Genomic DNA, 25,207 nt, shown 5'->3' with positions numbered 1-25,207 from the left:
TAACAATGGGATGAAGAGAGACTGGCATCCAGTGGCCATTTCTGCAGAGTTGCTGAGGTCTCGGGGACCCTATTTGGCAAACTTCTGGAGACTGAGCCCTGAAATCACAAGAGCCCTGGAGCAAGATTCACAGTCAGGTCCAAGTTGGATTTGCTCATTGGTCCCAGGCTCTTTACACCATGATTCTGAATTGACATCAAAACTGGAAGCCCACCATTGACATTCTGGAAAACTTAACCCCAAGACCAAATCCACTGCCAATGAATTGAATCCAAGTCATAGCAACCCTCACTGGGTTTCCAAGGCTATAAATCTTTTTGAAAGCAGATTGCCTCATTTTCCTTCTGCAGAGTGGCTAGTGGGTTTGAACATCCAACTTTTTGGTTAGCAGCCAAATGCCTTACCCACCATGCCACCAGAGCTCAGAAAACCATAGGGAAGTTAAACACATACACAGCCCCCACCACCACCAGTAAAGACCTGGATTGAGGTCACATGTCACTGCTGTCCCCAGAGCCTCGCTGTGGGACAATTGAAGGTGCATGAGAGCCTGTGGAGACAGCTTTTGCGAATGGACACGTAGTTGTCATAGAGTCCATACATTTTATTGAAAGCTTGTGTCTTGAAGTACTTGATTTTACCGACGATACAAATGCTTTGGACCATCTTTGTTGCAGTACATGCCGCTGAGAGCCAACACCGTCACCACAGGTACGCTGTCAACGCCTGCTGAGGACTAGGGTCCTGCCTGTGATGGGGCAGCAGAGGCAGTGGCGCTGGGACCCCTTGAAGCAGCAGCTGTGAGGTTCTGGGGGCCAAGGGCCGGAGGGCCTGAGGCTCCAGTTCCCCAGAAGCGCCTGTGCTCGACCTTGACGTCCAAAACGGAGCTCCGCAGCCCCGGCTGGACAGATGGCTCTCATCTCACCACGCGGGAGACAGAGTGCGGCTCGGCAGTTAGGAGTCAGGACGGCCACGATCTCACTGCTTCAGGAACCTGTGCTGGACATTTTGCTTCTTCCCTGGAGCCAGAGCCTAAGCTCTGTCCTGGTGTCACACGTCACACTGCATGTTTGGCCACTTTGCGGACAGTGGAGGGGCAAGGCCAGGACTGGACCATGCCTCTGGGGAAGGGCAGGAGCCTAGGAAGCCCTGGCAGCATGCAGCTCCTGGGCCCTATAGTGACTAAAAGAAGGTGGCCCTGAGAACGGTGCCAGCAGTTGGTCCGGGCAGCAGGCTCTTCCTCCAACAGTGGGCAGGACGTGTTCTGGTTGGGGGGTGGTCTCAGGCTGGTCTCTCTTCTCACCTCGTGGCCTCTTCTAGATGCGTCCACTGCTGTCGGAAACACCCCCTGCCACGTGTGCAGATGACTGGGCCCAGGCGTGTGGGCAAGTGGCAGAAGGAAGACTGCATGGGGTCAGGTTGCCTCTGTCCTTCCTTCACACCCTGGCCCTGAAGGGGCCCTGAAGGTTCCTGAGGGAGGCGGGTTGGCTGTCAGGCCTGGTGTGGCTTGCTCCGCTCGGAGAGCAGCGCCATGGCCGAGGCGTAGAGCAGGTAGGCCAGGATGAGGAGCAGGGTGCAGGGCAGGGGCCCAACGCAGAACAGGGAGGCCACAAAGAAGGCCAGCAGAAGCCACAGCAGCGTCCGGTAGCTGCCCAGGAAGCGCAGGCTAAGCCTGGGGCCACGGGCCCGGCTGGCCGCATGCGCCCGGCCCATGGGGCTCAGTAGGTGCCGGTTGGCCAGCGCGGGCTCAGTGAGGTGGTAGCGGCAGAAGGTGCCCAGGAAGTCGGCCCGGGAACACAGGGCTGCCATCTGGCCTGCGAACTGAACACACAGGTAGGCACGGAGGTGAGGAGGGCAGCTCTCCAGGGCAGCCCACAGGCATCTGGGCAGCGGGGCCCCTCCCGGGGCTGGCGGGCCAAAGCCTCCTGCAGCCTGAGCCTCCAAGGGCATGCCACCCACCCCACTCACCCTCCGGTTGATGGCGGAGGAGAGGCGGAAGAGCAGGCGGACCAGGCCTGCGATCTCGTAGCTCCGGATAGGCTGCAGCTCCGAGTCGCCCTGGTACTGGATCTCAAACTTGCGCAAGCCGTTGATGATCTGGGGCCAAAGGGGAAGGAGTGCCAAGTGGAACCGGGCCGTGGGGCCGCTTCAGAAAGCAGCCTGGCAGCCAAGCCAGAAGTGCAGGCCTCCCTCCAGGGCTAGGGGCAGGGCCGCGGCCTCTCTCTTACCTGATAGCGGCCCAGGGGGGTGAGCGCCAGCCCATCCTCCCCCACAGCGCAGTCCGGAAGCTGCTTCTTCCCATTCTCGTCCTGCGTCGTCCCGAGGGCGCGTGTGAGTTGGGCCAGCTGGGCTTCACTGAGCTGTCAAGAGGAGACCACCAGTGAAGAGACAGGTCACCATCCCACTAGGCCTTTGACAGTGCTGGCCACTGGGAAGCAGGGAGGACAGAGCTGACCGCGAGGAAGAGGGAGGGAACTGTGCCGGCCACGGGGGGCGGGGAGGACGGAGCCTTGTAGCCTATACCCGGAACATCTGGCGCAGGTACTCCAGAGCCTTTTCCAGGTACTCATCCGTCTTGCGGACACCGTCCTGCCCCATCTCGTCAAGGTCATTGATTGCATAGGAGTTGCTGGTGTCCACAGGGCCGAAGCCCAGCCACGACAGGAAGGAACGGCCAGCCGTGCTCTCGGCAGACTGGTCAGAGATGGACTTGGCCGTCTGCTTCGCCTGCGTGATAAGCTGTGCCAGGCGCAGGACCTGGCGGGGGGCGCATGACCATCAGCAGTCTGGGAGGGGCCTGTGTGGCCCCTGGCTCAAGCAGGGGAGATGGGCAAGTCCCTCAGGCTGGGGTGGCCTGAGGAAGCCTGGCCAGGGCATGTGTACCCAGAGTGGAATCACAAGAGCTTAACTTCCAGGTGAAAAGGTTTGTAAAGGCTCATGCATTCCAAAGATTCCTAACACCTGGTAGATCACAGAAAAATGAGACTCGCTGGCAAAGGAGGAGAGGGGCCCAGCCCAGTCCACTCGGCTGCAGGCCCACCGCCCCCTCTCCCGCGACTCCCCTCCCGGGCTCAGCGCGTTCCAGAGCCTCTTCACTCACCAGGGCGCGGACCTCGGGCCCAAACATCGGGGTGTACTTGCAGTCCTGACCCTCCAGGCTGTAGACGTGGCTCTTCACCTTGAAGGCAGCGTCGGTGACGGTGGGTGGCCAGGCTGACAGGAAGCTGCCAGTGAGTGTGGGTGTCATGAGGACACGGTGCTGGCGGTGGGGGAGGGCGAGCTCGGGCTCCAGGAACAGCTGCTCACCTGGGGGCAGAGAGTCCACCTCAAGGTCAAGGTGACTGTCTAGAGGCCAGTGTGCATGCAGCGATCACCTCCAAAAGGGGCGGCATGTCTTGCACCAGCAGCATGTACACCAGCATGGCAGGTGCCTCCCAGGTGGGTGGGCCAGCTGTGAGCCAGACAGGGTGACAGCAGGACCCCAGAGCCCAGCCCTGGAGTCCAACTCCCATGAAGAAACATACAGAAATGGTTGGGGTGGGGCCACGGTGGCCTCCAGACACACCACCAACAGTCCTAGGGCCACGGGGCCCCCCTCCCTCCGGCACACCGAGAGCAGTGGCCCAGCGTGCCCACCACAGGCCCCAAGACCATCTCGATCAGAAACCCAAGAAGGGGAGGATTAGGGGCCACCATGCATCACAGCTCTCCAGCCCACCCTCCTCTGGGGCCCCAAAGCCTGGGCCCCCACCCAGGAGCTGCATCCTGCAGCTGCAGGCCTGGCACACAGGCCACTGGGATGGGGCCGGGCCACCCTGGGTCCTATGGCCAGCTCACCCTTCTGGATCATGTCCACCAGGTTGGGCTGGGCGAAGACCTTGGCCACGCGGAACACCATGAGCGCGTTCTTGGGGCTGACCAGGTCCATGCGCAGCACACGGTTCAGGAAGCTCACGAACAGCCTGGTGTACACCAGCAGGTTCTCCTGCACGAAGGGCGCCCTGGAGACCGGGGTGCAGGTCAAGGCTGGAGCTTCCACTGGAGACAGGGGCTGTGTGGCTCTTGGGTTTTCAGTTCAAAGTCTTGGGAATGACAGCTGAGGGGGCTTATGGGTGGGTGGGTGAGGATAGGATGACGACTGGGCTGTCCAATGACAGAATCCCCAAGAGCAAGGGCCCTTGAAACAAAGTCCTGACACGTGCTCCACCATGCACAGACCCGAGACCACCATATTGAGCGAAAAAACTCAGATATGAAAAGACAAGTACCATGTGATCCCACTTACACGAAGTCTCTACAACAGGCAAGTACATGCAGGCCAAAGGTTATTAGTGGCTCCCAGGGGTGTGAGAGGGGAAAACAGAGCTCCTGCTTCAGGGCCCTGAGGGTATGTGGGGGATGAAAACACTCAGGAACAGAGAGCAGGACAGTTGTTCAAGATGGTGAATGTAATTAACATCACGGAACTTTACACTTAAAAACTGGAAACATTGTGATCACGGGGATATCAAGCTCAACTGGCATAACACACTACACAAAGACACTGTTTCACATCCTGTTCTGGTGAGCAGCAACTGGGGTCTGAAAAGCTTGCAAGTGGCCATCTAGATGCAACAATGCGTCTCTCCTCGTCCAGAGCAAAGAAGAATGAAGAAAACCAAAGCTGCATGGAAACAATTAGTGCAAGGGACTGACAGACCATGCCATCTTCAGCTTATATGAACATGAGACCAGAAGAACTAGATGGTGCCTAACTACCACTGTCAACCACTTGGAGGGGGATCAGTGCAGGAGATCCTGGATGGAGTGGGAGAAAAATTTGGAACTAAACTCAAAATCATTTAAAAAACAAACAAACAAAAACACCCAGGTTTGCTGGTCTGATAAAGCCTGGTGAGACCCCTGAGACTACGGCCCCTAGTCACCATCCTTCAGGTCTGGAACTGAACTGACTTCCATGGCTTCCAGCCAAACAACAGACAGTCATACGGGGTGAACATATATTCCTTGGAGCAATCGATCGTGGGAGAGCAGAAGGGCAGTGTTTGCACAGGGAGACGGCTCAGGGGGCGGGAGTGCATGGGAGGGAAGGACACAGGGAAGAGGTAACCATAGGGAGGAAGTGAGTGGACAACTGTTACACTGTGAGGATTGCAGTCAATGCCGTAAGACAAAGAATACGTGAACTGCTGTATGGAAGAGGAATCTGCTCTGTCAACTTCCACCCAAATCACAATAAAAATAAAAGTTGCTGAAACAGCAAATGCTTTGTCGTGTGTTATTTCACAATAAAACACACAGACACACCCAGGGACACATACACACACCCAGGGGGACACACACAGACACAAGAATGAGGCTCATGTCCGAGAGGACCAAGGCTTGGGACCCCACAGGGTGGAGGTCATCTCAGGCGCTTAGGATGGAGCAGAAATAGAAGGGGATGGCGGCCAGGACAGAGGACGTCAGGGCGGAAGTCTGAAGGTGGCCGTAGGGACGAAAGACAGCCAGCAGAGGGAAGGGCACCGACAGAAGCCACGGGGTGGCCGTGAGGAACGGGTAGGGGAGATGACAGGCAGTGGCCATCGAGGAAGGACTGGGAGAAGGTTTACGGGATGGAAGAGACCTTAAAGGTGAACTTGAGCTGAGAGGAGACCGCAATGGGCACAGGGACGGTGCAGGACAGGGGAAGAGGACCACCCGAGTTTCCAGGGATTCATCCAGGCCTAGGCAGCACGATTCTGGGACCCGACAGAGTATGATCAAGTCGTGGGTAGCCTGTGCTGACCCGGGGACCACAGAGAAAGGCCCACAGAGGTAGCCTGGGCTCCCAGGCCCCCGCCCACTGATGCAGGGCCCACCGTGAGGCAGCCGCACAGACACTGGGCTGAAGATCCCCACTCACCATCTCTCTGACACACAGCGGGGCTGGGCCTCACTACTCTGGGCCTGCTTCTCGGGTGCGTACCTCCACGGCTGCAGGTAACTTAGCCACATCTCTAGGACCTGGCGAGAGACACAGGTCCTCAGTGCCTGGAGGCTGGGTTAGGGGACCGGCAGAAGGGAGAAGGCCAGCTCCCTCACTGAGGGCTGGCCAGGGCATTCGCCTGCTGCAGGGACAGACAAGCGTCCCCCAACAGGGGTTGGCCGCCCTGTGGTGTTGGATTCAGCCCACCCTCAGCAGTAAAGCCCACCCACTGTCCAGTGGAGTCCGAGAGGCTGGGGTCCCAGCTACGCTCTCCGAGCTCTGAGTCAGGCACCAGCTTTTGGGTACCAGGAGGCTGGCCTCAGGAACTTGGATGTGCACAATGGAGACCCACCCCGGTCCCCCTGCAGGCCTCTGCAGCGGCAGTCACGGTCCTCCTGAGTGTTGCCCCAGGCCCTCAGCCCTGCATCTCGCCAGGGGCCCATGGCGAGCACAGGCCCCGGGGTGGACACTCACGGCTCTGAACGATGCATCCAGGGGCCAGTGGCCAAAGCAGTGCTGCAGAAACAGGTAGAGCTTCTGCTGGACGAAGCGTGGGATGGCAGCCCTGAGGGGGAAGCAGCGTCAGTCTGCCATTGGTCACCCAGCACGTGGAAGATGTCCTTGGATGTGAGCCCAGGGGCCCCCTGTGTCGAGGGCCCACCTGCCAGCCGAGGGCTGGGCATGTGTGACCTCCAGAACCCTCTACACCAGGTAGATACACTCCTTGGAGAGATCAATCATGGGAGAAGAGAGGGGCAGTGTTTGTACAGGGAGACAGCGCCGGGGGCAGGAGTGCATGGAGGGAAGGACACAGTGAAGACGTAACTATGGGGAGGAAATGGGAAGAGAGCTGTCACATGGTAGGGAATTACAGTCAATGTCATGAAACAAAATATGTATAAACTGCTGTATGGAAAATGCATCTGTCAACTTTCACCCAAATCACAATAAAAATTTAAAAAACAAAAAGAGTCCTCTCGGCTCTGTTCAGAGAGGACCTGAGGTTCAGAGAGGTCAGGCAACACTCCAGGTGCTGACCGGCCTGGAAACCAAGTGCACACAGCCCGTCCACTGCCCCAGACGCTCCCTGCAAAGCCGTCCACGCTGCTGCCCACTCCAGCCCTGCTTGGGTGGGAGGAAAGCCTGCCCTCCGCCCCTGGTGAGCATGGCTCTCTCCACTAAGGAGCACAGCGCAGGCCTGGGGGAGATGCCAGGACAACAGCAGGAACAGCAGCCAAGTGGGGGCACGGAGACAGACCTGGGACAGTCAGGAGCCATGTGCCTCCAGTCCCACCCTGCAGGGGCCCTTCCTGCCATGGCCCGCAGCCTGTGCCCACCGTTTGAACTCCTCCAGGGGACTGGTGGCATGGGAGTGGGCTGCGGCAGGCTCCGGCTTCAGGCTGTTGGAGAAAGCGTGCAGGTGTTTCACGAGCAGCCGGACCGCCAGCACGTGCTCCTCAGTGGGCGTGAACATCTCCTGGGGGCAAGGAACAGGTCAGCCCGGGACAGCCTGGGGAGCCCCGCACTCCGTGCTGGGCCCACATGTGCCCTCAAGTCTGCATTGTCCAGGCCAAAGGTCTGGGTCCGCCACCCAGTACACCCAGGCCCAGCTCCCACAAACACACACCCCACTGCTTGGCCTGAACTTAAGACTGTCCTGTGGTGGCATGGCAAGGGTCCAGGGCCTGCCGATGGCCCCAGCAGAGGGTTCAATGAAAGCACGCAGTCTGGAGCGTCCCCATCATGACTTAAACCCCAGTGCCACAGTGCAGAGCCAAGTACCACCTGTGGTTGATACTGTCACTGCCACCAGCTGCGTGTCCTCAGGGGCCCTACCTCTGGGACAGCTGGAGGACAAGGACCGCAGAAATGGGAGACCAGACTGTAGCCTGCCTCCTGGGATCTACACACAGCTCACCAGGCCCCAGCCTTCCCATTCCCAGTCAACCATGTCCATCCCCCGATATAAACCCTACTCCTTCCACCTACGCCCAGTCTGGGCATAGGGGGAAGAGTGCTAGTGTGTGAGGGTACCCTCCCTCCCTCCTCACCTGTGTCAGCTAAAACCCCCAAGACAAGGACCTACAGGGTGGTGGGCCCAGTCTCGAGTCACAGTGCAGGCCCCCGGGAGGGCACCCATCTGCACTGTGGGGTCTCTCCAGCTTTGCTCAGGGGCTTCGAGTGGGCGGAGCAACAGGACCCCCAGGAAAGGCAGCCCCTGGCTCCTCCCACCCCACCCGTCCCCTGCCCCTGGGCCTCAACACACCTGCCCGGGAGCTGCCGGCTGCCTCAGCCCAAGCACAAGTGAGGCTAATGGTGACTGTCCTACACCCCAGCTGTCTCCCCCCATGAAAATGTGGCCCAAGGGGACACACGCGAGGGGTGTGTGTATGTCTGTGGCAGGAAATCACTTAGCTGTATGTCCAGCAATGAATTTGCACTGATTGTGAAATAAGCAATATGAAATGTTTTGGCAGCAACAGTGGATGAAGACTGGACTGTGGAGGACATGGAGGCCAGCCATTCGCCCCACGAGAGGTGTCCCCCGCCAGTCTCGTCTCCCAGCCTGGAGCCCCGGGTCATCCTCCTTCCACACGGGGCGGGGGGCTGCTCCTTCCTGCTTCAGAGCACTGACTGGCCTTACACCCCAGCTGCCTCTCCCCACTTCCTGGGGGTCTGGAGGCTGCAGCCCATCCTCCACTGGCCCCCTTTCTCAGCGTACTCGTCAAGTCACATGTCCGGCCTGTCCTCAAACGCCCAACTCTCTGAGCCCAGTGTCTCTCGGCCTCCTCCCACACCTGGGCCCACCCCCAGGGCCTCGTCCTTCACATCAGGGCTCCTCTCTTGCATGTGTTGGGCAAGCCCGGCACTCTCCGCTGATGCAACCCCAAAAACCAAACACCAAACCCACTGCCACTGAGCTGATTCCAACTCACAGTGACCCCCGTTGGGTTTCAGAAGCTGTACATCTTTACAGAAGCAGACTGCCCCATCTTCCTGCCACGGAGCAGCTGGTGGGTTTTAACTGCCGACCTTCAGGTTAACAGCCAGATGCCTTACCCGTTGTGTGGGTCTCCACACTGCACCCACCCTGGTTGTCCCCCCGGCCCAAGGATCACCTCTACTGCCACGTGGCGGCTTTGATGTGTGGGAACCCACACTGTGGGCCACTCTGCCAGCCCATCCTGAAACTCAACTGTCAAGACAGCTTCCTCATCTTGTACTGAACCTCACGTGCCACCTGGGCACAGCAGGGCCACCGAGCCACAGTTTCCGGGCAGGCGTCCCATGAACCAGCCAACCACAGGACTCCCCCACCCCTGGCCCCACATCGCCCGCCCCGTGCCCCTTAGCTTCACATGTAAGGCTGGGGCCGAGTGGGTGACACTTCTGGATGGGGACCAGCCAGCAGCCCCAGGGCCCTGTGGACCGAGGCCAGGCGGGGGCAGTGCCCTCGTCCCGGGACCATGCAGGGCCCTGTGTGCTCCTCCCCGTCCCAGGGCCCAGCTGAAGGCTGAGTGCCCTCACCCGCCGGGCTTCCTGCTATATGTGAAACCAGTCCCGGGTCCCCCAAGATCACCCCCTTGGCCTCTGGTTCTAGCCCTGCACTGACAGGTGCTCTGCGGCTAACGCCACGGGCCAGGAGTGACAGAACCAACATGACAGCCAGTACCTGGTAGGTGTGCAGGGCCCGGAAGCCGGGCTGGGCAGGGCCGTGCAGGGCGCCGCACACGCTGAGCCGGTAGTGCAGAATCTCCAGCTGAGGCGGCAGAGGCACAGGAGCGGGGCGGGGATGGGGAGGGACACACAGGCAGGCGTGACCCCAGGAGACAGGAGAGGAAACCAAACGAAAGTGTCAGGGACGGCTCACTGCACCACAGCCCCAGCAGCTGAGACGTCTGCCCCGCAGCGGCCGACCGAGAGCCTCTGGCTTGGCACGGTGGGAGCGCACCCCGAGAGAGCCAGGCCCTTCCAGGCCAAAGGGCAGCTGACCTCAGGGTCACTCGGGAGCCCTGGGCAGCACCCCCAGCTCTGAGAGGTCAGACCGCCGCTCTCTCCCGCCGAAGGGCCTCACCCGGAGGGACGGCACCATGTGAACATGTCCCTGCTACAGTCCAGCGGGGGCAGGCTGGGCGTCCTCACTGGGCACATCAGGAGCCACAAAGGCCCTGAGGGCTCAGGCTCAGAAGGACAGTTTGAGGGACCAGCTGACCCTTCTCCACACATGAAAGGAAAACACAAGGCTGGTGGATTTCCCTAGGTCGTCTAAGGCAGGGAGGCACGAAACCAGCATGCGCCAGGCTGAGTTCCAGTCCAGCTACAGCCCGGCCAAGGCCTCCACCACCACCGCTGCCCTGACCACGGGCCCTCCTGTTCTGCGGGAACCAAGGCTGGTTCCTGATGGTGGCTCAGATGGGTACAGGGTCAGCCCAGCATGCGTGTGAAGGACCACGAACACAGCACCACCAGGCCCCACAGCATAGAGAGTTACAGGCAAAATTCTACCACAGGATGGTAGAATAACTCATCTGATGGCAGATAACTCATCAGTTCTCATTACACTTCCCTACCCACCAGCCACTCCTCGGAAGGAAGGTTGGGCAATCCTACTTCTGTAGTGATACTGCCTCGGAAACCCAAGGAGGGGTCGCTATGAGTCAGGGCCGACTCGACGGCACATAACAACAACAACAACAACAACAACAACAACAACACACAGGGCCACTCCTCATCCAAGGGCAGGGACCCCGAGTGTGTGGCTCCAGCAGGTCCAACTCTGCAGCTGGGACGGCCCAGGACGTGGGGCGGCAGCTGTGACGGGCAGTGGGCCCTGCCCTGCCATGCTGAGGCCTGCGGAAGACACCCCCTCAGCCAGCTGCACCCCAGGCTGGCCCACAAACCTGCACTTCCCCGCAAGGCCTGCCCCCGTCCCAGCAGCAGGCCCCACCTCATCTCACATAGCAAACAAACCCTTGAGCCAGACGCATGCCACGTAAGGCGGGAAGGACCACCGTGAGAAAGCACAGCCCTGCACACCCAGCCCCGCCACCCCCTGTGCTCAGTGAGGGCCGGCTCCAGCTGGTGCATAGGGCCTGCAGGAACCCCCAGAGGTGGTGCTCAGCAAGTGGGGGTGAATGGAGGCTAGGGACTCAGGGGCTCAGTGATACTCAGAGCCTTTGGGGGGGGCCTCCTAGAGCTGCGCACACAGGCATCAGGAAGAAAGAAGTGAGCCCAGGAACTGTGGGCCTGAGTCACTGTGGGGGCTGACCTCCACAGCTGGCTTCTCTAGTTCCCAGGATGTTCTCCTGCTCAACACAACGGCCATCTGACTCACAGTGCCCCTAGAGGACAGAGTGGAACTGCCCCAGAAGGTGTCCAAGGCTATCAGTCTTCACCGGAGCAGACTGCCTACCTTTTGGTTGGCAGCTGAGTGCTTTAACCACTGCACCACCAGCGCTACTTTTTGAACTCTGGTAGCATAGTGCCTAAGGCACATGACTGCTAACCAGAAGGCTGGAGGTTCAAACCCACCAGCCACGCCTCGGAAGGAAGGTTGGGCAATCTACTTCCGTAGTGATACCGCGTCAGAAACCCAAGGACGGGTCGCTATGAGTTGAGTCCGACTTAAGGGCACATAACAACAACAACAACAACAACAAGGTCCTCAGGAATAAGGTCAAAAGTTGAAACAGAACCTAGGTCACCAGTCCTGGCTGCAGCCTCAGGCAGAATCGGAGCTGCTCCAGGGAGCATGCCTCTTTTTTTTTTTTTTTAATTGTGATTTGGGTGAAAGTTTACAAAGCAAATTCACTTTCCATATAGCAGTTAACACACACGTTGTCTCATGACACTGACTACAATTTACCCCGATGCAACAGCTCCCCTCCCATTTCCTCCGGATAGTTACCTCTTCCCTGTGTCCATCTCTCCATGTATTCCTGCCTCCTGAGCTGTCTCCCTGTGCATAAACAGCCCTTCTTTCTCCCAGGATTATTCTCTCCAAGGACTGTATCTACCTCAGGTACACATTCAACTCATATGCCTGTCTTTTGTTTGGCTGGAAGCCACAGGTGTGGGTTCAACTCCAGACCTGAAGGGCAGCTGGGGCCATAGTCTCAGTGGTTCCACCAGGCTCTATCTATCAGACCAGCAAACCTGGTCCCCCTTTTTTTTCCCCCAAATGATTTTGAGTTTTGTTCCACCATTGTTCACCCTCTCTATCCAGGATCTCCTCCATAGATCTCCCTGAGTGGTTGACAGTGGTAGCCGGGCACCATCTAGTTCTTCTGTCTCATAGTCATATAGGCTGGGGATCACATGGTGTACCAGTCACAAGGACTAACTGTTTCCATGAATCTTTGGTTTTCTTCATTCTTTTTTGCTCTGGACGAAGAGAGACCCATCGTTGCATCTAGAGGCTGCTTGTAAGCTTTTAAGATCCCAGTCACTACTCGCCAAAGTAGGAGGTGGAACAATGATTTGTGTAGTATGTTACGTCAATTGAGCTTGATGTCCCTTCCGACTAGGGAGCGTGACTCTTAAGCGCCACCCTGGCCACCTGAGTGACAGAACCAACAATCTGACTCGCCCAATGGGGCTGCAGGACTGAGCCTGCCTTGAACTTCAGTCACTCTGCCAGTCCCACACCCTGGCCAATGACTTTGCTGCCAGGGGAGGAAGTGGGGAATGGCCAGGGTGGGGAGGAGGCCGGCTGCAGATCACCGGGACAGCTGTGCGTGCTGGTGCTCAGGAGAAGGCAATGGCAGTGCGGGCAGCAGTCTCAAGCCAGGTGCCTGGGTGGACGAGGGCCGTCTGGGCTGTCACCCCACTGGGCCAGCATGGCGGCACTGCCGATGGGTGAGGGGCAGGCACAGACATGCCTGCCAGAGGGGCCCCTGCTCCAGACCAAGAGTGACTGTCCACCCATTCCACCGCCAAAGCCAGGCTCTGGAAGCTGCCTGGTGCTGGGCCCAGAGAAGGCAAACCTCCCAGTCTCAGCCACCCAGCCCGTGGGGCACAGACCCAGCTTTGTCTCAAAGAACAAAACTCCTTCTCGCTGAGCGAGGGGTGACAGTGGGCCTAAGCTGCCCGCCACCCAGCCCTAACTCTGCTCAGGGACGAGGAGGACCAGCGGGCCGAGTGCACGCAGACCTACCTTGGCATGAGGAGACTGCATCGTCTGGTACATCTCCATAGAGTAGTGATGAAGCCACATCTCAACCAACACCTGCGGAAAGGCTTTGGCATCAGCTACAGGTCTGGAAGTCGAGCCCTGGACACTTGTCCTTGTCATGGGCCAGCAAAGCCCATGGTCCACATGGCTGTGTGGTCAGAGCCACTCCTAGGGCCCCACTCTATAAACAGGGACACGCTGTCACCGTTGCTGGCTCCTAGGGCTGCTGTGAGAACGTGGCCACCTGCGTGAGCACAGGTTCCACATACCAGAGTTATACCTGAGGTGGGAGGGGCAGAATCCCACCCGGGCCACAACCCAGAAGTTGGGTGAGGCTGGAGCCCTCACTGGTAGGCTGCATGGGGCTGCTGGTGGAGTGGAGGCCTCACAAAGCCCTCAGCTCCACGTCATGCAAACAATGGCCTCTACCCAGCCGGCACTGGGCGAGTCTGACCTCCCTCAAGGTGGGAAATTACTCCGTTGACGTGGGGGAAAGGCCTTAGCAGGCAGGCAGGGAGAACACCCACCTACCAGAAACGAAAAGACAGTATGACAATATCATCATCTTGAGAAGAGGAAAATAACCAAAGACAAAAATACCCAAGGACAAGGAATGAAGTTGGAACAGAAAATGCTGCCAACCATACAAAGGGAAAAAGTAGGAAGCTTTAGCTCTAGCTTTCTAAACCAAAAACCAAATCCACTCGCCACAGTCGATTCCAACCCACAGCACCCCTAGAGGAGAGTGGAACTGTGACCAGAGGGTCTCCAAGGCTGTCAATGTTCATGGATGTTGTTGTTGTTATGCACCCTCGAGTCAGACCCATAGTAACCCCTTTCTGGGTTGCTGAAGCAGTATCACTACAGAAATAGATTGCCCAAACTTCCTTCCAAGGAGTGGCTGGTGGGTTTGAACCACCAGCCTTCTGGTTAGCCGTCAAGTGCCTTAGGCACTATTCTATCAGAGCTTCTTATCTTCACGGAAGCAAAGCCCAAACCAAGCCCATTGCTGTGGAGTCAATTCCAACTCATAGCGCCCCTAGAGGACAGAGTGGAACTGCACAGAGGGTTTCTAAGGCTGCCGGTCTTTACAGAAACATACTGCCTCATCTTTCTCCCGCAGAGGCTGGAGGCTGTCTGGAAGACATTGCCCCTGTTCCTGCCTGCCCCGCCGAGGAAGCTGGCATGGCTTCCCTGGCGCTCACCTGGAGCAGGGTCTCTGAGCGCCAGATCTCATGGGAGGCAGGGTCCGCGTTCACAGACGTCTGGTGGGAGATGTGCCGCTTCAGCAGGCTGCTGTGATGGAGGCCGTAGGAGGCAAAGGGCACAGCTGGCGACCTGCAGAGATGAGAGACCGAGCCCACGTTGCAGCTCCCAACGGCCAAGCCGGGGGCCCTCCAGATATCATAACGCACAGGGGTGAACCACAACCTTCCGAATCATCCAACAGCCCCAAGTATCCACTGGCGCACTGACGACCCAATGGGAAAAGCCGTCCTCACAGCAGAGCACACACTTTAAAGAGCACTGGAATGCCATTTGAGCCAGTCATTCCATTACTAAGTATATATCCTAAAGAAGGGAGAGCCAGGACAAGAACAGACACATGCACACCCACGTTCATCATGGCACTACTTACAGTACCCAAAAGATGGGAACAACCTAGGTGTCCATCAACTGAGGAACGGATATCCAAACTATGGTGCATACACACAATGGAATACTATACAACCCTAAAGAATAACATAGAATCTGCAAAACACCGCATAATGTGGATGAACTTGGAGGACATTGTGCTGAGTGAAATAAGTCAATCACAGAAGAACAAGTGTTGTATTAGTCCATTATTGTAAAAAGTCAAGGAAAGGTTTATACATGGAAAAAACTTTTCTTTGTTGGTTCCCAGGGGTGGGAGGGTAGGGTAGGGAACACTGTTAGACAGATAGAGACAAGTATTGATTTGGGTGAAGAGAAAGACAATGTACCAAATGTGAGTGATCAACATGGTGGCATTGAGGAAGAGGAAGACGTAGAGAGGCCAACAAAGATGAACCCTTCTGCACATACAGTATTGCACTGTCAGCGGAGACAAACATGGGTATACAGGTGGACAGATGGGTGGACAGGCAACTATTAGGTATATCTGTGCAGGGGGGAGAGTACCCAAGCCCATGTACAGGGTTGGTAGACAATGGTTCTACAAGTGTATTTGTATGTTCTGTAAGAATTCCCAGGTGTATATAGTAGAGCTGACAAGGGACAAGGTTGTAGTCACTTCTTGGCCACAGCCAGCTACCTAGAGGGACCGAGTAGTTGAACCTGTGGGCTCAGGACCATAGTCGCAGGGGACATCAAGCTCAATTGGCATAACACACTACACAAAACATTGTTCCACATCCTCCTTTGGCAAGTAGCGACTGGGATCTTAAAAGCTTGCAAGCAGCCATCTACATAAAACGATGGATCTCTCCCCATCCAGAGCAAAGAATAAAAAAAACCAAAGATTCATGGAAACAATTAGTTCTCACAACTGAAACACCATGTAATCCTCAGCCTATAAGACTATGAGAACTAGATGGTGCCCAGCTACTACTGACAACCACTTGGAGGGGGATCTATGCAGGAGATCCTGGATAGAGAGGGAGTACAACGTGGAACAAAACTCGAAATCATTTGGGGAAAAAAGAAAAGGGACCAGGTTTGCTGTTCTGATAGAGCCTGGTGGAACCAGTGAGACTATGACTCTTAGCTGCCCTTCAGGTTTGGAATTGAACCCACACCTGTGGCTTCCAGCCAAACAAAAGACAGGCATACAAGGTGAACATTTACACTAGGTAGATACACTCCTTGGAGAGAAAAATCACAGGAGAAAGAAGAGTTTTTTATGCACAGAGAGATAGCTCAGGGGGCAGGAGGGCATGGAGGGATGGACACAGGGAAGAGGTAACTATCAGGAGAAAGCAGGAGGGGAGCTGTTGCACTGTGGTAAATTGTGGTCAATGTCTTGAGACAACGTGTATGTGAGCTGCTGTATGAAAGGTGAATTTGTTCTGCAATCCTTCACCCAAATCACACACACACACACACACACACACACACACACAGAGGAGTGCTGGAATGAGAAGTCCACCATCTGGGAATCCTTGCAGTAGGAACTAACTTGGCCAAAGCTCATCACCATCGCCAAGGCTTATTCGCTGCCGTTTCGCTGGCTCCGACCCCATGAACAACAGAACCCAGCGTTGCCGGTCACATGCCGTCCTCATAATCGGTGTTCTGCTCGCATACATCCTTGCAGCCTTTGTACAGCTGAGTGCCTTCCAACCTCGGGGGCTACCTTCCAGCACTGTATCAGACACTGTTCTCTTGTAGGGTTTTCAGTGGCCAATTTTTGGAAGGTGACTGCCAGGCTTTTCTTCCTAGTCTTAGCCGGAAAGCTCTGCTGAAACCTGCCCACCTTAGGTGATCCTCCCTGCTGGTATCTGAGATACCAGGAGGCTCACCAGAGCAACACAGGAGCCACCGCAGCACGGCACTGACCCGCGAGGGGTCTTGTGGGTCAACTCGGGTGTGTGGTGACTCCGTGTGGATCAGGGCAGACCTGTGCTCACAGGCTTTGTGTGGCTGTGACCTTTCGGAAGTGGACTGCCAGGCCTGTCTCAGGTGGACATGAACCAACCTCTTGGTTAGTAGATGAGCGCTTAACCACTGGACAGTCACATAGCCTTGCTGTGCCATGCCACAAACCCCTCCCTGTTAGTTTATTTAGTCATATAGCAACTCATTTAACTCTACAATAGAAAAACCGGGCCAAGACACCCTGAACCCAGAGGTCAAAGCTACAGTTGCTGGCCATAGGACAGACCTCTGAGAATGTCCCATGTCATCCTGAAGCACCCCTGGAAACAGAGCACTACCAGTGTCTTCTCAGGAGGAACCCCAGGTGAAGGGCATTCGACAGCATCCAGCTGGCACTCATCCAAGGCGCCAAGGTCACAAGACAAGAGTGTGCAGGGATCCTGGAGTCCAGATACAGCCACATGTTAACGTGGGACACTGGCAAAATCCAGTAGAGTCTCGGGGTTAGCGGGGAGCCCTGTGGGACATAAACTCTGGGTCCCTGTGGGATCACAAGCCTGATGTTGACAGAAGTACTATGTTCATGGAGTAGAGCGTGCTTGAGTTTAGGAAACACTGGGGTAATTCAGGCTGTGTGTCAACTTGGCTGGGCCTGGTATTGAGCGGCTGGGCAGCTGGATGTAGTTATTACCCATGATGAGACTGGTCGTCAACTCCGTGGTGCAATCTACTGGAGCAGCTGAGTAGCTGCCTTAGAGATGCAGTCTGCTGCCAGTAGATAAGGAGACACTTTGATAAAGGTGTCTAGCTTCTTGGCACATCTGGATCCTGCATATAGCCAAGTCTTCATCTCAGTGGCCTACCATGTTGTCTTCAGACTATTTCTGGACTTGAACCAGTGGCCTGCTGTGTTGCTTGATAATCTATGGACTGTGCCCTTCCACTTGTCAACCTTGGGTTTGTCAGCCTCAGCAGCTAGCAGCTGCCTGAGTTAGGAGAAACCTCTAACTCCAATGGGCCGGGAGCAAGAGGCAGAGCTGAAGCCCAGGGTTGAGGGGCCTTCACCTAGCTCCTAGAACTGTCACTCTGAACTCGGACTTCCAGCCTCCAAAACTATTAAAAAAAAAAAAAAAAAATCCCTATTTTTTAAAGCCGTTCACATGTAGTATTTTCTGTTAGAGCGGCACTAGGGGACTAAGACATATATCATGTCTAAACCTTCTCATTTAGGTCAGAAAACTCACCCAGTATACTCACGTTCATCACAGGATTATTCACAATAGCAAAGAGATGGAAACAACCTAAGTGCCCATCAACGGAGAAAAGGCTAAACCAACTATGGTGATACACACAGTGGAATACTATGCAACCCTACAGAATAATATACAATCTGCAAAAACACCACGTAACATGAAGGAACTTGGAGGACATCATGCTGAGTGAAATAAGTCACATAGAAGGACAAATATTAGCCCACTATTGTCAAGGAAAGGTTTGTATGTAGAAGGGAACTTTCTTTGTTGGTTACCAGGAATGAGAAGAGAGGGAAAGCAAAATTCCTATATAAAAGACTTGAAAAAACAAAGTGCATATATATATAAAGAAACCAAAGATAATTAGTGGTTATGGATGGGGGGAGCTTTTGTTTGGAGGCACTGAGTTGATGCTAACGGTGATAGAGTATGTGGAAAGGACAGCAATAATGGTGGCACAACATGAAAAATGTCATTAATGTCCCTGAGCTGTGAAAGGGAACGCTGTTATGTTGGTGAATGTCTTATTGTGCATGCTTTCACCACAGTAAAAGTAATAATAATAAAAAAGAGATTGACTCAAAATACACGCTACAGTAATTATGCCTCATTAACATAACAAAGACAACTCATTACCTTTTGCAAAATAAGAATGTGCCAGGGAAAGTGCATCTACAATATAAAAAAAATCAAAAAAAAAAAAAAAAAAAAAAAAAAATCCCCGCCCAGGGGAACACAGAGAGGGAAAAAGGCCCCAGAAATGTGGGGTACGGTCTACAAAGGGTCTTTGATTATTCATGGTAATTTCTCTCTAAATCTGAAATTACTGCAAAAGGTTACACCAAACAAAACCAGGCCGAGATCCTGTGAGGGGCATGTCCTTGACATGTCCTCATCCCAGGCCGCAGCATCACCATCATGATGGCCTCTGTGCACACCTGCCCGGACAGCCCCTGCCATGCTCACCCTTCAGCCCACCTCCCTCCAGACATCCATCTAGACATGCAGATCCAAGGTCTCGGGTGAGAGCTTATGGACATCAGCTCACTGGGGAGGACTGGCCCTGCAGGAAACAGCCACCTGCAGGTCCTACGGACACAAATGGACCATCCACATGAGGGCGTCAGGGATGCAGAGGCAGCTGCTGCTGGGGCCAGTCGTTGGCCCTGGGCACCAGGGCACGAGAGGCCCCACACGTCCTACTCAGGCCAAGGCTGGCTGCACGGGATCCTTATCTCAGACCAGGACTTCTGGCCCATCTGTGTGACCAGCAGGCACTCAGCACCCAGGACTGCCCTTCACAAGTCTGGCCTACAGGTCCTTTCTCTCCAGAACATTCCTAGGCCTCCATCAACTCTACTGACTCAGCCTCAGGGCCTCTCGAGCCTGCTCACCACCCAGGCCGGAGGCTGTTCTAGACCGAGGCTCTGCTGCAGGGTTTCCATGATGCCACAGGCTACCCCCAGCTACAGTAGGGAGACGAAGGTGCTAGAACAGCTGGGAGCGCTAGACAAAAGGCAGCACAGCTGTATCCACGGGCCACACAGTCTGGGTAACTCTCTGTGGGAATGGCCAGGCCTCATGGCTGGCGGCAGGGAGAGGCCCAGCTCCTTACCTGGGAGCTGGCGAGGGGCTGGAGCCCCCAGGACTGGAGAAGAGTGGGGGGAGCACACTGCCTTCTGTGGGCAGGAACCACGACAGGTACCGGTCCACCAGGAGAAAGTAAGCACAGTCGGATGTCCGGATGTGGAGTGAGGCGGGCAGCGGCTGGAGAAGCAAGCATGTCATCAGTGTGCAGCTCCACAAAGCCCCGTGTACGACACACTGCACTCTTGGGGTGATGGGCTGAGGATACTCCAGACTCAGGGCCTGACCAGACTCTCCGGTCAAGGCACCCCGTATCCAAGGGGGTGAGGGACTCTGGAGGGGCCTCGCCTTAAAGCTTTTCTTACAGGCCCACACAAGTATCTCCCCACCTGAGTGCTCCATGAAAAGTGAGCAAAAACATTCTAGTTGAAAAACAGTGTGAAGTGCTGACAGAGAAGAGCCAGTGGGGCTCTGCCAGCCACTCGGGGTGGCCAGGTCTGCCTGATCTGTGACCCTCACTAGAGGAGGAGGACCAGGGAGTGGGAGAACAGGGAGTGGGGGACGGGGCAGGGGCCACCAGAAGGCAGGACAGACGGAGACAGGTGGCTGCCAACTCCCAGACAGACCCTGAGCCCCATGCTCCCCTCAGAAATGGGGCTCCACCTCCCCAGTAGGCTGTGGCCAAGCCACTGTCCAGAGGCCCCACCTGTACCTTCTGAGTGATGAGGCTCAAGGCGAAAAAGAATGTGTAATACTCAAAGGGGTCTGCAGCCACATTAAGGAGACACCACACAGAGCTCGGGGAGCCCCCAGCTGGCCCCCGACAGTGCACGAGGCCTCCACCCCGCTGTGCACTGATCCCACGCCACCCCCACTGCACACAGGGTCCCTATCCCACTGTGCGCCAGGCCCTCTACCCCAACACTACACACAAGGGCCCCACACCCATGCAGCAGGCACCCTCTAGTCCATCCCGCCCCCTCACAGGAGGCCATTTCCACCCCTACTGTGTTCCAAGTTGCATCCACACCCACTGTGCACACCAGGCCCTCCACCCCCACTGCACACCAAGGCCCCCAACCCATGGTGCATAGCGTCTCCACCCCCACTAAGCAGCAGGTCCTTTCTGCCCTATCTCCCTGCACAGGAGTTCCACTCCACCCATGCTGTGCATGAAGCCTCCACTCCCACTGTGCACCAGGTTCCCTCCACCCCCACTACACGAGGCCCCCACCCACTGTGCACTGGGCCCCCTCCACGCCAGATGTGCCCAAGCCCCCATTTCCACAGTGACCAGGCCCCTTCCACCCTCGCTATGCCCAAGGCCCTCATCCCACAGTGTACCAGGCCCCCTCCACCCCCGCTGCACCCAATACCCCCATCCCACAGTGCACCGGGCCTCCTCCACCCCCGCTGCACACCGAGGCCCCCATCCCATGGTGCACCAGGTGCCCCAGCCTCCCCACTGTGAGACACAAAGGATACTGAGGGCCAGGTTGAGGCCAAGGCCCCCGCTGGACGGCAGCTGGACCTTGTTGTGGTACAGAGGGCTGTCAGGCAGGACCCGCTCCTGGATGGACGCCTTCACAGGGCCCTGCAGAAGGAGAGGGCTCCTCAGTGGGAGACCCATCACGTAGCCTGCAGGGCACAGCCCTGGAGAAGGTACTAGGGGGACCAGCACACAGCCTGCTGTGCCATCTATCTGGGTGGCATGCAGCAGAGATTTGGGCCTGAGAATCTCACATCCTCACAAAAGCCACCAACAGCAGTGTGGTAGTTAAGTTTGTGTGTCAACCTGGCTGGGCCTGGTTGAGTGGCTGGGCAGCTGGTGGTAGTTATTCCCCATGATAAGAATGGCAATAAACTCCACAGTTGGACCTACCACAGGCAGCTGAGTAGCTGCTTCAGGGATGTGTTCTGTCTCCATATAAGAACTCTTAGGGAATGGTCTCTAGCTTACAGCACACTTGAACCCTGAATGTAGCTGTGTTGTTGTTCAGCAACCTGCCATGCTCTGTGGACACTGGGACTTTTGATGGACTTGAATTAATGGCCGGCCATGTGGCATGGTAGTATTGGGACTGTGCCAATTTATTTGTTGACCTTGCGCTGGTTACCCTCAGCAGCTAGAAGCTGCCTGAGTGAAGAGGTACCTCTAGCTTCAGTGGGCCGGGAGCAAGAGGCAGAGCTGAAGCCCAAGGTCAAGGGGCTTTCACCTAGCCCCTAGGGCCTGGCACTTGGATTTCTAGGCCCCTAAACTATAAGAGAATAAACCCGTTTGTTCAAGCCATCCCATTTGTGGTATATTCCTGTCAGAGCGGCACCAGGTAACCAGAACAAGCAGGGACAGCAGCTTGTCACTGAGCCTGGCCAGGCAGGGGACCATCGGCCACTCTGCTTCTCACACCCACTGTGCGGGTCACCCTCCACTTGCCCAGCATCCTGGAGACTCAGAATAACCAAGCAGCAGAGTCACCAGGCCCCCACCTGCCACTCGGTCCACCGGCAGATTTGGAATTATCTTGAAAAACACAATCTAAGTTATGTTTAAGGATCTAATCTATAATGCCCCCTGCACCCTGAAGAGACCCTGTGCAGGGTCCTCCTACCCAAGGCCAGAGCCCCACCAGGCCCCAAATGCCTACCACATCCCAGCCAATATAATATGCAGGTCCTGCTCTGCCCCAGGTATGCATACTCACGGGAAGGTAGGAGACAGGAAAGTCAAACTTATAGTCTTCAGCTTGCAGTTTATAAACCAGCTTCATCATTGGGCCACTGAGTATGCAATTAAACAGGTAAACAAAATAGGCAGGTGAGCTATGCAACACTAAAGAATAATGTAGAATCCACAAAACACCGCATAACATGGATGAACATGGAGGACATTATGCTGAGTAAAACTGGTTGATCACAGAAGGAAAATATTGTATTAGTCCACTATTATAAAAGGTCAAGTAGACATGCAGAAGATGGCAGACTAGGGAGAAAGACTGCACAGACCCTCTTCAACAAAGAAAAGAGGAACCAGTTAACACAGACACAGAAGATAATCCTGGACCCCTGAGCCTTAAAGGGAAGGATATAGAAGTGAACTAAACCCCAACTAGCAGAAGAATTTGCATGAAAATACAAAAAAAGGAGACATACGGAGCTGCAACCTGGCAGCGATCCAGAGCAAGCCTGACGGCACAGACAGCCTGGAGAGTGCCGAGTGGTGGTAGGACCTAAGAATTAACCTAAAAATCAGCCCTGCTAGCCAGGGACTGCACGGAGGACTGCTCTGGTGGCTGCGGAATAAAACGCGAAGCACCAGCGAAGAGAAAGGAGGGCTGAGCTGTGGACTTTTCCCTGCCCGGAGGGCGCCGCCATTTTGAATGTTTATAAGCAGCTTGACCTTTTGAATATTTAAAGAGAAGCGCTCTCCAAGATTCCAGGGGCTTAAGAACAGGTTTCTGCTTGCCAGTAACCCCAAGGAAACTCTGGACCTGGAAAACTGAAAAGGTGCAACATTCCCCTTGTTACTCTTATACCCCACACCCCTTGGTGAACGGAGATGCAGCCATTACCCACTGCCACCCACCTTCTAGGCCTGCAGGAAATCCATCCTAGTCTGTGTGCTCAGGCAGCCTGGGTGCCCTGCCCTAGCCTGCCACGATTTTTTTTTTTCTGGTTTTAAGTTTGCTTGTTTTTGTCTGTTTCAAAACTACTATTATTATTAATACATTTGTCTTTTTACTATGTTATTCTTTATTCTTCCCCTCCCAGGTCCTAGTTTTCAGCTCTTTTTCTTTTCCATGTTCATGGTTGCAAAATTTTTTTTAATTTTTTTTTCCTCATGGTTAACTCTGTTCCTTGTATTTCTTTCCGCATTTTTTCCATATTTTTCTTCATTATTCTCCTTCTCATCTTTTTTCTCTTATCGCCCTATACCCAGATGTTGCAGGTTTTCTTATTTTTTTCTTCTTCTTTTTCCCTTTTGTTAGTTACTGTTCCTGTGTGATTACATGGTGTTTTTTGTCCATGTGTTTTAGTTTTTTGATGGTTATTCAGTTGTAATTTTTGCCTAATTGAGTGGGAGACAGCAACAGTCCCCATAAGACACAACTACACCCATACCTCCTGCAATTTCTCTTACTGACCAAGAGCCACTGCCTCCTTCTCCATCAATGGGCCAACGATAAAAAACGACCAAAAAGAGCCTGAATCACCCTTGGCTGCTCTTCACAAACAGTTAACAGAGACCTAAATACAAAAACACCATGATGCCTCGGAAACAACAGACCATCACAGTCCACACAAAGAAGCAAAATAAAGTGGTAGAAACAAGGGAACAGGATACAGATCCAGAACACATCCCTGAGGAAGATGCAGCACTGGAACTCTCTGATAAGGAATTCAAAAGAATGATATTTAGGTATCTTCAAAGGATTGAGAGACAAACCAAAGAAAACACAGAAAAAACCTTAGAAGAATTTTGGAAGAAAATACAAGAACAAAATGACAAAATAGATGAAAAATTAGAAATGATTCTAAATCTACAGGTAGAAATCTAGAAGATTAATACTAAATTGTCAGAAATAGATAAAACATTGGAAGGGCAAAGGAGCAGAATTAATGTAATGGAAGACAGAATTAATGAGATTGAAGACAAATACCTGAATACTTTTTTGGAAAGGGATAAAAAAAAAAAAAAAAAAAAAAAAAGCAGAAAGCCTAAGGTTCATGTGGGATATCATCAAAAGAAATAACCTACGTGTCACTGGAATTCCAAAACAAGAAGAGAAAAATAAAAGCACTGAGAAAATTTGTTGGAGGACAACTTCCTTGATACAATGAAAGATGAGAATATATATTCTGTCTTTTGTTTTTCCACACAAGCAAGAAGGCAATGGGATAGTATATATAAAACTGTGAAAGAGAAAAATTTTCAACCAATAATTATATACCCAGTAAAATTGTCTTTCAAATATGATGGTGAAATTAGGAGATTTCCAGATAAGTAGAAATTAAGTGAATTTGTTAAAACCAGACCAACCTTACAAGAGATGCTAAAGGGAGTCCTATGAACAGAGAACCAAAAATAGTAAGTAACAATCGACCACTGATACACAAGATGACATAACCCAGAAATAGATCCATCAACCTATAGTTAGCTGATCTTTGACAAAGGGCCGAAATCCATTAAATGGGGAAGAGAATGTTTAATAAATAGTGCTGGCAAAACTGGAAATCCATTTGCAGAAAAATGAAACAAGATTTATACCTCACACAATATACAAAAACCAACTCCAGATGGATCAAAGACTTAAATGTGAAAACCCAAACTATAGAGTTCATCAAGGAAAAACTAAGGCCAGATTTAGGGGCCCTAATATATGGCATGAAAAGACTATCAAGCATAACTCAAAATGCACAAACAGCAGAAGAGAAACCAGATGATTGGGACCTTCTAAAAAGTAAATTTTTATGTGTTTCCAAAGACTTCTCCGAAAGAGTCAAAAGAGAACCTACAGACTGGGAAAAAATAGTTGGTAATAACATATCTGAAAAGGGACTTATCTCTAGAATTTATAGAAAACTCCAACACCTCAATAACAAAAAAGACAAACAATCCAATTAAAAAATGGGCAGAAGACATGAATA

General features: G+C 54.1%; 1 protein-coding gene across 1 annotated transcript in view; it reads right to left on the bottom strand.

Annotated features, from left to right (window-relative positions):
* Positions 1-1,491: 1,491 nt before the first annotated feature.
* Positions 1,492-25,207, bottom strand: part of SMPD4 (sphingomyelin phosphodiesterase 4) — a 40,441-nt gene continuing 16,725 nt past the window's right edge. The window contains exons 6-21 of the mRNA XM_007955464.1: positions 22,264-22,339; positions 21,047-21,155; positions 20,274-20,326; positions 19,590-19,741; positions 14,348-14,480; positions 13,125-13,196; positions 9,642-9,728; positions 7,306-7,445; positions 6,443-6,533; positions 5,906-6,006; positions 3,838-4,001; positions 3,101-3,306; positions 2,524-2,757; positions 2,229-2,360; positions 1,969-2,097; positions 1,492-1,821 (exon numbers count right to left, since the gene is read on the bottom strand). Coding sequence (XP_007953655.1) covers positions 1,492-1,821; positions 1,969-2,097; positions 2,229-2,360; positions 2,524-2,757; positions 3,101-3,306; positions 3,838-4,001; positions 5,906-6,006; positions 6,443-6,533; positions 7,306-7,445; positions 9,642-9,728; positions 13,125-13,196; positions 14,348-14,480; positions 19,590-19,741; positions 20,274-20,326; positions 21,047-21,155; positions 22,264-22,339 — 2,209 coding nt within the window. The remainder of the gene's footprint in view (positions 1,822-1,968; positions 2,098-2,228; positions 2,361-2,523; positions 2,758-3,100; positions 3,307-3,837; positions 4,002-5,905; positions 6,007-6,442; positions 6,534-7,305; positions 7,446-9,641; positions 9,729-13,124; positions 13,197-14,347; positions 14,481-19,589; positions 19,742-20,273; positions 20,327-21,046; positions 21,156-22,263; positions 22,340-25,207) is intronic.

Source organism: Orycteropus afer, unplaced genomic scaffold, assembly GCF_000298275.1.
Source record: "Orycteropus afer afer isolate SDZICR_OR568_19922 unplaced genomic scaffold, OryAfe1.0 scaffold00502, whole genome shotgun sequence".
In the NCBI taxonomy this organism is placed as follows: Eukaryota; Metazoa; Chordata; class Mammalia; order Tubulidentata; family Orycteropodidae; genus Orycteropus; species Orycteropus afer.
This window is presented reverse-complemented; position numbering and strand designations above follow the sequence as displayed.